We start from the raw sequence: 13,890 nt of genomic DNA, 5'->3' as shown, positions 1-13,890 counted from the left end.
CATAGGCAAGGGCAAGGACTTCATGACTTCAAAACACCAAAAGCAATGGCAACAAAAGCCAAAATAAACAAATGGGATCTAATTAAACTAAAGAGCTTCTGCACAGCAAAAGAAACTACCAGCAGAGTGAACAGGCAACCAATGGGAGAAAAATTTTGCAATCTACCCATCTGACAAAGGGCTAATATCCAGAAGCTACAAATAACTTAAACAAATTTACAAGAAAAAATCAAATGACCCCATTAAAAAGTAGGTGAAGGATATGAACAGACACTTCTCAAAAGAAGACATTTATGCAGCCAACAGGCACATGAAAAAATGCTCATCATCACTCGCCATCAGAGAAATGCAAATCAAAACCACAATGAGATACCATCTCACACCAGTTAGAATGGCAATCATCAAAAAATCAGGAAACAACAGGTGCTGGAGAGGATGTGGAGAAATAGGAACACTTTTACACTGTCGTTGGGAGTGTAAACTAGTTCAACCACTGTGGAAGACAGTGTGGCGATTCCTCAAGGATCTAGAACTAAAAATACCATTTGATCCAGCAATCCCATTACTGGGTATATACCCAAAGGATTATAAATCATGCTACTATAAAGACACATGCACACGTATGTTTATTGTGGCACTATTTGCAATAGCAAAGACTTGGAACCAACCCAAATGTCCATCAATGATAGACTGAATTAAGAAAATGTGGCACATATACACCATAGAATATTATGCAGCCATAAAAAAGGATGAGTTCATATCCTTTGCAGGGACATGGATGCAGCTGGAAACCATCATTCTGAGCCAACTATCATAAGGACAGAAAACCAAACACCGCATGTTCTCACTCATAGGTAGGAACTGAAAAATGAGAACACTTGGACACAGGGTGAGGAACATTACACACCAGGATCTGTCATGGGGTGGGGGCTGGGGGAGGGATAGCATTAGGAGATATACCTAATGTAAATGATGAGTTAATGGGTGCAGCACACCAACCTGGCACGTGTATACATATGTAACAAACCTGCACATTGTGCACATGTACCCTAGAACTTAAAGTAAAATAAAGAAAAGAAAAATATTCACCTCCAAAAAAAAAAAGTTATGTTAAGTGAAGGAGGCCAGGCACAAATGGCCATATTTTGTATAATTCCACTTATATGAAATGTTTAGAATAGGTAAATCCATAGAGATGATAGAGACAGAAAGTAGATTAGTGGTCACCAGGTGCTGTGGAAGGGAGGAATGAAGAGTAACTGTTAATTAGTAAGGAATTTATTTTGCAGGAGACAAAAATGTTTTAAAATTAGTTAATAGTGATGGTTGCAAAACTATGTATTATAAAAACCAATGTGGGTAAATACATAAGAATGAAAAAAATAAGAAAATAATTCTACACTTCAAAAAGGTGAATTTATCGTATGTGAATTATATCTTAATAAAGCTGTTATTACAAACATTACAGAGATCAACCTTAGCTGGACCCTTTACAGTGTCCATCAATCCTACCATTATTCTAATTAGACTGCTTTCCCATTCTCCATAATTTATTCCACTCTTCTCATTCTTGCTCAGTACTCTCACTTTTCCCCTCAAATTCCACAGATAACCACATCTCCTACGTCAGAGAAAACAAAAACAATCAACTAAACTTCTTCTGTATCTTGAATCCATATACCCAATTGAATATCTGGACTATTTATAAATATCTAAAATCAACATGGCCATATCTGTACTCATCACCTTCCCCCGAACCTGTTCTAACTTTATAGTTCTTTAAATAAAAAAAAGGCACTACCAATCTTCATCATTCTGGCTCAAACTGAAAACCTAGGAGTCAGATCTCATATCCAATAATCACTTAAGTCCTGTGGAACTGTATCTCCTAAATCATTCTGGATTGTCTCCATTCCTGATACCACTGTCCTAGGTCTGGCTACCATTTTCTCCCATCTAGACTAATAAGACAATCTTTCTAGTGGACCTTCACAATTTATTTTAACTCCCTTCTATTATAATTTATGCTCCATACTGGGGTCAAAATGAACCCTTAAAGAAAAGAAAACCTAATTTCACTCCTCTGTTTAAAACCCCAGGCATTAGGAAAATGGGTCTCAAACTTTTGTGTGCATAATAATCATCTAGAAAATTTGTTCAAAATGAAGATTCCTGTGTCCCACCTGGACTGTTGTGGTACTATTTGTAGTAGATAGTTAAATATTACAATTATGGTTATTTTCATGTGTAGGACAAGGACTATGACACCAGGAATGCAGAAAGTAAGGAATTATTTAGGAGATAGAATTTTGCTGTTTTTCTCATTCACATTCTACCATATTTAATACTTTTAGACATACAAATATTCAAATTTATTCACAGAATATTATTTCATTTAATTATAATAATTACCTTTTCCGGAACACTGATGTGCTCTCTCCTTTATCTTCTGCAAAATTAACTAATTTTGTATCATCAGGAACGCTCTTCTCAGGTGCTATCTCAGTGCCAATGTGATTTTTATATTTCTGAGAACCATATGTCGGCTTGCCAGCAACATGTGATAAGTCATTTTTACCTACCCCTTCTAAATTTAGATCATCCTGTTCATATTTATCAGAAGGAAAGGCAAATTGGAATTTTTGTTTTGGTGAAATATAATTCGTGTCTTCATTAGTAATCTTTAAATTTGATGTTAACATTTTTCGCCTCTTTTCCTGACCTACAAAAAAGGAATATATTAATTATTACGCATTCTCCATTAAAGAAAACTTTCAAGATGATGATGAAAAACTTTAATAAAAATTCCAAGTTAAAAAAGAAAGCCAAAAGCAAAGCACTAATAATAAGATAATCTGTAATACCATATACAGTTTTAAAATACAGGTGATTGTTACACTTATGGTATATTACATCATTAAAAGACACTCAGAAATTAATATGGAATTACTGAATTAAATTTGAAGTTTATATGGCACCTGCATTATAAAATAGGTTTAATTTCTTTCTGACCCATAACAAATTATACAATTATATAATTATGAAGATTTACAATTTATATAAATGATTTACACACAGAAATACAATGACCAATTATATACAATGTTACCAAACACAATTCATTATTAACGTATCTAATGCTTTTAAGTTTGTTATCTTGCTTCTAAAATCAAAATAAAGGAATGTTTTCATAAGAGTGACCGAATTTTAAAGGTTTCTTTAGAGGCTTTACAAGAATTTTTAGGGAAGTTTAGGGGGAATATGGACATCTTACTAGAACTTAAATTTGCTTTAGCATCTATGTATCTACATTGTACTCTATGCTATATATTATTTGATGTAAGTATATATATAACATATACATAAATTATGAAGCTTAATAAAATGTATGTGCTTGAACATACAACCCAATTTAAAAATTAAAATTTTACTAATATTACATTATGTCACATACATTGTTTGAATGTGCTTGTTTTTGAGCTTTCTAAAAATGGTATCACACTATATTTAACCTTCTGCATCTCCCTTTTTTCACTCAATATTTCTGGTATCTGGTTACCAGGCGATCTTACCTTTAGTAAATGGCAAGGCAAACTGAACAGCAGTGATAGGAGTTTTAATAGTCACAGAAAAAACATTCATAAAACAAAAATCAAAATGTGTGTGTAACAGTGTATTGTGAGCATTTATGTATGCATATGTATGTGTATTACATGCATAGAGAAGAAAAATGTTTTAAATTTTAAGATTTGGTGGGCATTATTTTGTTTTGGGGGGTATGTATGTATTTAGAGATAAGGGGGGTCTGTTTTTTTGTTTATTTATTTAGAGATAGGGTCTCACTATGTTGCCCAGGCTGGAGTGCAGTGGCTATTCACAGTCTCCCAAGTAGCTGGGACCTGTAGCTCACCAGCTTGGTGAGCACTCTTTTTAATAACAGAAGGATCCAATTTTCATTTTATTTCATTAAAATAAGGAAATTTTCATTGTTTGCATAATAAAGACACATATTTGGGGGGATATCTGATATTTTGATACACGCACACACAATGTGTAATGATCAAATCAGAGTTTTAAAAAAAATATTGTCATGAACTGTATGGGTTTGGCTTCACAACAAATAAGTGATAATTTACCCAACAGTTTATTACTTTCTTTTTTTTTTTGAGACGGAGTCTCCCTCTATTGCCCAGGATAGACTACAGTGGCACAAACTCAGCTCACTGCACCCTCCGCCTCCTGGGTTCAAGCCATTCTCCTGCTTCAGCCTCCTGAGTAGCTGGGACTATAGGCACACACCACCATGCCCAGCTAGGTTTTTTTTTTTTTTTTTTTTTGTACTTTTAGTAGAGATGGGGTTTCACCATATTGGCTAGGCTGGTCTCAAACTCCTGACCTCGTGATCTGCCCACCTCGGCCACCAAGACTTTCTAATTCTTCCTCTAACTCCTGAATATCTGAAATTTCTGAAATCAATACCCAATATGACCATACATATTTTGGGGGCATATGCAATATTCTGATACACACATACACAATGTGTAACAATCAAATCAGGGCTTTAAAATAAATATTGCCATGAACTATATGGGTTTGGCTTCAAAACAAATATGTGATAATTTACCTAACAGTTTATGAATTTCTAATTCTTCCTCTAATTCCTGAGTATCTGGAATTTCTGAAATCAATGGAGCAGGAGGGAGAAACCAATCCAATGACTTTTCATTATCTGGATGGCTATATAAAATATAAAAATGTGAGTATATATGTTAATAAACATATAACATGAGAAGCTATGTATTTATTAAACATTACTCAATTATAGACTCTTAAACATCCTATAAATTAACTTTCTGTCAGCACTTTGATTTATCCCTACATAGCAGTGTTCTCAACCTTTTACCCTTATGTATCATAGGATTAATGAAACCGCTGTGTGAGATATGCTACCTAAATAACGGCAATAACTCTATATCCTTTTCTCCAATTCAAATGCCAGTAACAAGAATCTTATATCTGCTCCAATATAAAAACAAAGTAGTAAATCATACTCAAACTTTAGCATTTTAACTATTACAAGTAACCAACTACTTGACATATCTCACAACTAATCACGGGTCATCAATGTGTAAATGACACCATTACTGATATTCCAGAGCTGGGATCCCCAGTGCCTGGGCTGTAGACTGATACTGGCCTGTTAGGAACCTGGCTGCAAAGCAGGAGATGAGCAGCAGGCAAGTGAGCATTACTGCCTGAGCTCCGACTCCTGTCAGATCAGCAACAGCATTAGATTCTCACAGGAGTGCGAGCCCTATTGTGAACTGCACATCAGAGGGCTCTACGTTGCATGCTCTTTATGAGAATCTAATGCCTGATGATCTGAGGTGGAACAGTTTCATCCTGAAACCATCTGTGGAAAAACTGTCTGCAAATTCAGTCCCTGGTGCCAAAAAGGTTGGGGACCGTTATTCTAGAGTATTCCTATAATATTATTACAAATTAATGTCCTAACCTAAATATTCTTAGTCCAGAACCATCTACAAACTACAGAAAAATCCAAGAAATCATTTGAAACTGACAATCTCTTTATAACCTATAGTAATTGATATTTTTGCCACCCTGTTGGCATCATTAACTACCCCTCCTCATCTTTCAACTGTGATCGTGTTAACTGATACTGCTTTAAAGGTTCCCTTCCCATCAAAGTTGACTTGTTCTTCATTAAGACAAAAAGATAAGTGTTAGGTGATAGGAAATAAAGTTGAGAAGAGCATCATATATTTTGTCTACACCAAGTCCCAAAGATTTTACGATCTAGTCATTTAGGATGTTAAGCTCTCTAAAGTGAGAGACTCAGTCTTTTACTTTTCTGTCTCTCAGAGCACCTAGCACATAGCTACTCTGACCATATTTTCCAAGTAAAAAATCTACAACGCATTACCTGGCAACGTCTGACAGACTGTTTAATAACAGGCCAGATCTTTTAAAATTTAGACCTATGTCAGAGGGACCCCAAGATCACCCCTAGTTCAATAATTCCCTAAAATGACTCATAAGACTCAGCATACAGTCCTACTCATGGCTACCAGGACAAACTCCAAGAAAAACCAGGCATGAGCTTTTAAGAGTCTTCTTCCAGCAGACTGCGGGAGGCACTTAATTATTATCTCAGTAATGACTTAGCAATACCCATGAAATATTGCCAAAGAAAGGAAGCTCTTCAGGGACTCAATGCCCAGGTTTTTATTGGTGGCTAACTAACATTAGCATAAGCATTCCCTGTCTGGCACACACCTAAATTCCAGAATCACAGAAAAAACGTGGGTGTTCACATAAACCATATTATTTGTATAAACAGTTTACACACAGCAAGCCACTGTTGTCAGCTAATGGAGGGGATCTTCCTGAAATCTAAGTTCTCAGACGCTAGCCAAAGCCAACCTTGCAAACAGGCCTTTTCAAGAACAGCAGTTTAGGCTGCTATGTTAACTCTTTTCTACACAAGGACTGTTTCAGAAAATCCAAGAAAGACGAATAATAGCTCTACTATTCCACCTCTTAATAAAATCAAATCTTCCTTATAATTTCCCAATCTTTTTTCCAGAGGTGACATCATCATCCCAGTCACCCAGAATCCAAACCACAGTATCTTTTTTACTAAGTAGATCTAGATACATATTAGGTCTTATTGTATATTCCTTGTAATGCTTCTTAAATTCATCATTTCCTTTGTGTTTCCATGGTCATTAAAATAATCAAGGCTCTTATTAACTTGTCTTAACTGCCCTCACTGCCTCCAGGATTTCTCTCTGATATATTTTACAAGTTCCTACCACATTCATTTGGAATTGCTTTCATTACTCCATTCAAAATCCTTCAGTGGCTTTCAAAGATTGCCAAACTTCCTAGTAGCCTTAGACTACCTTACAGTTTTAACTCTCCTACACATACCTTGTAGTCCAAACTAAACTGAACTCCCTGTTGTATAACAAATAGATAATGCACTCCGTCTCGCCTCAACTTTTTTTTTCCTTCTGAGACAAGAGTCTCACTCTGCCGCCCAGGTTGGAGTGCAGTGGCGAGATCTCAGATCACTGCAACATCCACCTCCTGGGTTTAAGTGATTCTCATGCCTCAGCCTCCCCAGTAGCTGGGATTACAGGCATATACCAACATGTCTGGCTAATTTTTGTATTTTTAGTAGAGATGGTGTTTCACCATGTTGGCCAGGCTAGTCTCAAACTCCTGGACTCAAGTGATCCACCCACCTCAACCTCCCAAAGTGCTGAGATTACAGGTGTGAGCCACCATGCCTGGTCACTCCTCACCCTCATTCAAAGATATTTACTCAGCTTGCCCCTGCGCCCTGCCCCTCTCAGACATCTACCTACAGAAGTTCCACTATTTTTTTTTTTTTTTTTTTTTTTTTTTTTTTTGAGACGGAGTCTCGCTCTGTCGCCCAGGCTGGAGTGCAGTGGCCAGATCTCAGCTCACTGCAAGCTCCGCCTCCTGGGTTCACGCCATTCTCCTGCCTCAGCCTCCCGAGTAGCTGGGATTACAGGCGCCCGCCAACTCACCCAGCTAGTTTTTTGTATTTTTAGTAGAGACGGGGTTTCGCCGTATTAGCCAGGATGGTCTCGATCTCCTGACCTCGTGATCCACCCGTCTCGGCCTCCCAAAGTGCTGGGATTACAGGCTTGAGCCACCGCGCCCGGCCGAAGTTCCACTATTTTATGCATTCATTAATCCATTCAGTAATTATTTACCGAGTACTATGTGCCAGGTATTGTTCTAGGCACTAGAGCTTATATTCAAAGGCTGGCTCAAATCCTACCTTTTCCAAGAAATCTCCCTAGGTTCCCAAAGATTTTCTCCTCCCTTCTTGTTATAGAGGGAACCTATAATATGTATATAGTCTGCCTTGAGGTGTGTGAATGTACAGATAGATAATAGCGAGAAACAGGCAGATAAGTAGATGGATAGCTTTGACAGATATTTGATACTCCCTCTAGATTACAAACACCTGAGTTTTATTTTTATGTCCATTTACATCAGCAGTACTTAGCAAAGTCCTTTACATAATTTCAATAAATATTTGTTGATTTAATTCCATAGTCTTTAACCCACATTGAATTATATCCAAAATCCTTATTCCAGCACTTAACACACATCACCATCTAACCTCAACTTAGAATTTCTAACTTTATGTCCGTCCCAATGTTTCTCCTTCATGAATCGTCTATTCCAGGCAACTTCTCTACACGTTATCCCTTACAAGCACCATGAATTGTCCCATCTCCATTCTTTTTCTCTTGCTCTAACACTCTGCCTTCAAATGCCCAGTTCTTCTCTTCCTATAGGAATTATCAAAGCCTTCAAAGCCTCCTACAGTTTCACCCTACTACCCAAAATGACCTGACTGTGTAGAGCATGACAACCTTCCTTCCAAGTCTGAAATTTCGTTGCATGAACATATGCTTCTCATTTTCTTCACACATATTTTTGACTATATTTTCAGAAAAACCACCATGTTACAAAATTTGCATTGGCCAGTCCTGATTAACACATCCCCACAGTTGGATGTGCCTTTCACTCTCAAAAGTGTCCCAGTATAGATGATTATTTACATGGTCATATTACTTATTAATGCCTTTCCATTTATGTGTTTAATCTCAACTAGATTTTAAGTATTTTGTAAGTAAAAGTCTGTTTCATCCTTTTTATAACCCTTTCAACTTTCAATCAATATTTGAATGAACAAGTAAAATAATGAGGCAATAAATATACCTCACTAAAATAGGATAGTACAATACACTAAAAATACATAGAAAATTCAAAATTGAACAATGCACATGAAAATCCATAAAAGCCAGTATTTAACATACTATCTACTCTCTAGTCTTGTTTTCTTTAGTCTCACATCTTTATTCCCACCCCTACTTCCTGCCAGCACTTAATGTGCCTATCATACTTTGCCTTTGGCATACTGTTCATTGTTTCCAAATGGTGACGTCATTCCTTGTCCTGAGCTACTCTTTGAGCATTATTTCCCATTTTTAGCTTGGACAAAAATAATTCGAACAAACCAGAAATGCAAATAAATGCAACCAAATAGGCAATAATCGATTCTTGAGTTTCACTCTGTTGCTCAGTCTGGAGTGCAGTGGCGCCATCTTGGCTCACTCCAACCTCTGCCTCTGGCTTCAAGCGATTCTCATGTCTCAGCCTCCCAAGCAGCTGGAATTAGAGGCATATGCCACCAGGCACGGCTACTTTTTTGGAGACAGGGTTTCATCATGTTGGCTATGCTTGTCTTGAACTCCTGACTTCAGGTGATCCACCCGCCTCAGCTTCCCAAAGTGCTGGGATTACAGGCGTGAGCCACTATGCCAGGCCCAAATCTATTCTACTTTTTAAATCATAACATTTAAGATGTTAAACTTCAGTTACTCCCCTATACTACTGGTAAGAGAATTCCATGTTTACCAAATATGTAACTGAAATATCGTTCTGTTGATTCCTCATTTTTATTTGTATATTTACCAGAGAGAAAACTAAAACTTACCCAAATTCAAAAAACCCTAAAGTAATACACTGTGTTATCAATCTTTAAGGGAGACTTACTTTTCAACTTCATCTGGTTTTTCAAAAAACAAATTATCCAAGGAAAACAAGCAATCATTTGATTTCAGCATTGTTGAAAACTGGACTTTGTCACCAATCTACAAAATATGGAAAAAGTAGTTTATAAAGATGCAGAAAAATATTTCTGTATAATCACTAATTCTCCACAGTCTCCTGTGAAATATAAACAAAGACTATCCTTCCAGCTTCATCATCTGCAACTTCCTTCAAAGCACTTCAACATTCAAATACATTATTCTCTGTTTTCCACTCATTCATGGATTCAAACTTGCTCCCTTCTCTTCATAGTGATCCAATGCTTGGAACGTGCTTTCTTCCATTCTCCAACTGGCAAATTCCTCCCATCCTTCAAGGTATAGGTCAAATGTCATTTCTTCTTCAAAGGCTTTTCTGAATTTGTCTTCTTTCTCAAGGCAGAATTAATTAGTCTTCTTGGGCTCTTAATATTTTGTTCACACCTTTATTTTTGAGTTAGGACAGCACATTTTATTGTGAATGTGTGTACCTCTAACAATATACTATGTACATATGCAGGGATTTGCTTCCAAATAAAGGGGAGAGATGAAGGATTATTGAAATAATATCGACAATGAGTTGATCACAGCTAAAGCTATGTAATAGGTACATGGGGTTCATTATAATATTTTTTCATATGTTTGAACTTTTTCAAAATAAAAAAATTACAAGTTTAACATACATATGCATATTTACAATCATATTATATAATGCATATACTACATATGTTTACATTCTTTTTTAAAAGATAATTTTTGCACTCAAAGATATTATCTAAACACAAAGGATAAAAACATTCAGCAATGGCCACCTTGGAACATAACAAAAATCTGGGGCTGAACAAAGATGCAAATGTGATTTAAAAAAAAAAACTAGTCTCTAGATACATACATAGCTACCATTAGAATTATTTTTCCCTGCATATTCCATTTTTTTCTAAAATTTTAAACATCAAAGAACATTCTATATGACAAACCATAAAATCAGATGAATTGCAAAACATAAATCACACTTCTGTTTCTTCTGTTTTAGTTAATACATTGTAAATTTGTCCTCAAGACAGAAACTACAATCGAAGAAATTGTATTAATGCCATCTAGTGGAGAAATACACATTATCAAGTTAGATTATGTCTCTCCAATTTTGAATCCTCCTTGATGTGAGGATGAGATACAAGTGGGAGTGATGTGGGGAAGGGAGAATGTTTCCACATACACTCTTGACAAATGCTGCTGTATGAGAACTAAACCTATATACATACTTTAGGGCTGTTCTTACTGATATAGAATATTGTGGGGTTTTTCGCTGTTTTCGTTATTGGGTTCTTCCCCCTTCCATCTGTTTAATATAATTGCCCTCTTCATTTTTCTCTATCTATTAATCAGTTACCAACAAAAACAAGTGTAAAAATGAAACAAATTAGTGTGGTTCTACAAATGTCTAAAACAATTTAACTATACGCAAAATAGAAGCCTAGGATAATAGGGCAGGAGGTAGAGGGAGTCATTCAGAAATATGCGAAGTCTTTAACAGCTTTAAGTAAACAATTTCAGAACTTGAAAACAATTATCTGAAAAAGTACAAATGAAAATGTTAATCACGTTTTTATAGTGCCCAAAAAGTAACAAATAAAATGTTCCCTTTCTAGCTTTAGGAAAACTACGTTCAAACAAAAGAAACTTTTTCTAAAATAAACCTCACCAGACCACTTTCATATGGCTTTGCTACCTCAGAATTTAAGTCGAAAATCTTAAGGCTAACATTTACACACTTGAATACTTTCTTCCCAAAGCAACTACAAATAGACAACAAAACTACAAATTTAAAACATTTGGGAAGAAAAGTGTTGCAAAAAACTAACAAAAACCTCCTATACAAACAGCATATATTTTCAAAAGAATTTTTGATTTCTAGTTCTAGCATACAAGAATATAACTTGTTTTGGGTTCAGAATAAAAATATCGTGTACATATTTTAGTTCTTATACACTCCTATGGAAAAAAACACCCCTTATCTAAAACTGCATCTTCTCATCCTGCATTATCTTTCTTCATAGTATGAACTGATAACTAACATTATAGTATATGCTTAGTTGTTTATTATGTTTCTCCCTTTAGAGCAAGCATGGACTTTTTGCTCACTTATGTGTTCCAATAACAGAATAGTGCCTGGCACACAGTAAATGGTCCATACGAATTTATTGTAGAATAAATGCATTAGCAATAACCAGTTTATAAAAATAATGTTAAATAATTTTCTGTTAACTTAGAAACTTAAAATTTGACCAATCTGAAAATGTCAAATTTTTTTCTAATTCAGGATTTATGTAAATAAAATCATGAAGGTTCTAAAAGATGATGAATTTAGCACTTTCATTATGTAAATAAATCTTTTTAAAAAAAACAAACACAGGTCCTAAAAGGGACCCTGCTACAGTTTAGTATCAGTTTGTGATGTGAGGGGATACTATTTTAAATTAATTAAAGTTCTAGGTTTAGATTCAGATTTTCTAAGTTCCCATTATTCATTATTAAAGTTTTAGTTTCAGCACGTGGCACAAAATTAGATTGCCAAACACAATAAACAAAAAGTTTTAAGTGTCTGCTCTGCTATAACCACTGTTAAAATACTTTTTGAGACTACATAATTAGCAGTGCAGACCTGCACCTTCTCTAATTATATTAATGACAATCTCTACTTAAATATTAATACAACTAGATACAATTAATCTCTAGTTATATTAACAATTCACCATTTTGTCTTCTGTAATTTTACTTATTGTATAAAATTATTGTATACAATTGTATAAAATTATTGTATTGCATACAATTATTGTATAGTATATTGTATAAACTTATTGTATAAAATTGCGGGCCTATTACTTATTTCTTACTATTTTTACTCAGAAATATACCCCTTATTTTAAAAGTACAGAAACTCAGATACAAATTATTGATTTGCTAGAAATTTTTGTGAGTTATGGAAGTCGGGACCAACATTTACGGGAATAACCCACCGTCACAAATAACTGCAGAGAATTTGACAAAGAAGGAAAAATCAACGGGAACAAATTACTTCGAGGCTCGGCCTGGGAAAGGACCATACAATTGTCGGAGCCCCAGATGTCACCCCCTCTCCCCAGGCACCAACGGGGCTGGAAGGGTCCGGCTGGGAACCGAATCAGCACCTAAAGCAAAATAACACTTCTGTGGATTTCCTAACGAGAACATCCTAAATCCAAGGCAGAGGCGTTAGGGCCTGGAGAGTGGCGCAAGAACGGGGCGCTGGGGCGCGTCACTCCATCCCCAAGTTCCCGTTTCCTCCAACCGATGTGAAACCGGCGGCTCAGAGAGAAGGGTACGTCCCCTCAAAGCTCGCTCAGGGGGCGCCACACACCAGAACACAAGACACCAAATCAGCCGACTCTAGAGACGGGCCGGAAGCACAGTCAGTTCCAGCCCGCTGGGAACTGGGCCGGTCCTGCGCGCGAGCGGGCCTCAAGCCTCACCGCTTTCTGACTGGAAACACGGCTGAGGCGCCTGGCGCCGGCCCGCGGCTTGGAGTCGGCTGGTGACCAACAACTCGCCGCGCCCGTCCGCTGCCTGCCCGGCAGACGGCTCTAGAGACCGACCGCTGCCCGGACGGCTCGGCTGGGTCCCCACTTCCCCGCGGGCGTGGGGCCCCGGTCCCCACCTTTCCCGCGGGCGTTGGGCCCAGTCCTCACAGGACTCCCTGCGGGCAGCTCCTAGGCCAGTCGAGCGCCGATTCATCAGCCCCTCGGAGGACCCTCCCGCCCTCAGCCTGGCTAAGCCGAGCTCCAAGCAATGGATCGCCCAAGCCCCCAACCGCTCCCTTCCTACCTTTTTTTCTCCAAAGTTTGTAACTGTTTTGAATATATCTCTTGCAGATTACTGTGTCTATTCTCGTTAAATACAGCTCCTAATCCTGGGTTCTAAGGGTCTTCTAAGTGGTACCCTTTCCCTAAGGGTACAACAACTACACAAACACACCCCAACCTGCCTTTCTCATAAAAATTAGCCAGGCCTTAGCTCTAGGACTTCCAGGCTCTCCGTACCTGAGCAGTGTTTTACCTATATTATTTATAAAATATAATAATGGCACTCATGAGGTCCGTATTACTGAGGAACTTGATTCAGAAATAAAGTTAAATTTCAGAAATAAATGTTCTAAAACACAATGATCTTTGAATATGTTTAGTCAACATGA

At 37.0% G+C, this 13,890-nt stretch overlaps 1 protein-coding gene across 10 annotated transcripts in view; it reads right to left on the bottom strand.

The window, feature by feature from the left end:
- HFM1 (helicase for meiosis 1) overlaps positions 1-13,452 on the bottom strand; it is a 126,463-nt gene extending 113,011 nt beyond the window's left edge. For 2 of the 10 annotated variants that reach the window (XR_012090027.1, XR_012090026.1), the window contains exons 1-4: positions 12,680-13,152; positions 9,628-9,725; positions 4,625-4,737; positions 2,413-2,722 (exon numbers count right to left, since the gene is read on the bottom strand). Coding sequence is in view for 8 of the 10 variants with exons in the window: in XM_073008592.1 (XP_072864693.1) it covers positions 2,413-2,722; positions 4,625-4,737; positions 9,628-9,725; positions 12,680-12,766 (608 nt within the window). In the remaining 2 variants the exon portion in view is untranslated. The other 8 variants (XM_073008586.1, XM_073008591.1, XM_073008588.1 and 5 more) reach the window with 7 other exon arrangements.
- Between the last annotated feature and the right edge of the window lie 438 nt (positions 13,453-13,890).

Source organism: Chlorocebus sabaeus, chromosome 20 (genome assembly GCF_047675955.1).
Source record: "Chlorocebus sabaeus isolate Y175 chromosome 20, mChlSab1.0.hap1, whole genome shotgun sequence".
NCBI lineage: Eukaryota > Metazoa > Chordata > Mammalia > Primates > Cercopithecidae > Chlorocebus > Chlorocebus sabaeus.
This window is presented reverse-complemented; position numbering and strand designations above follow the sequence as displayed.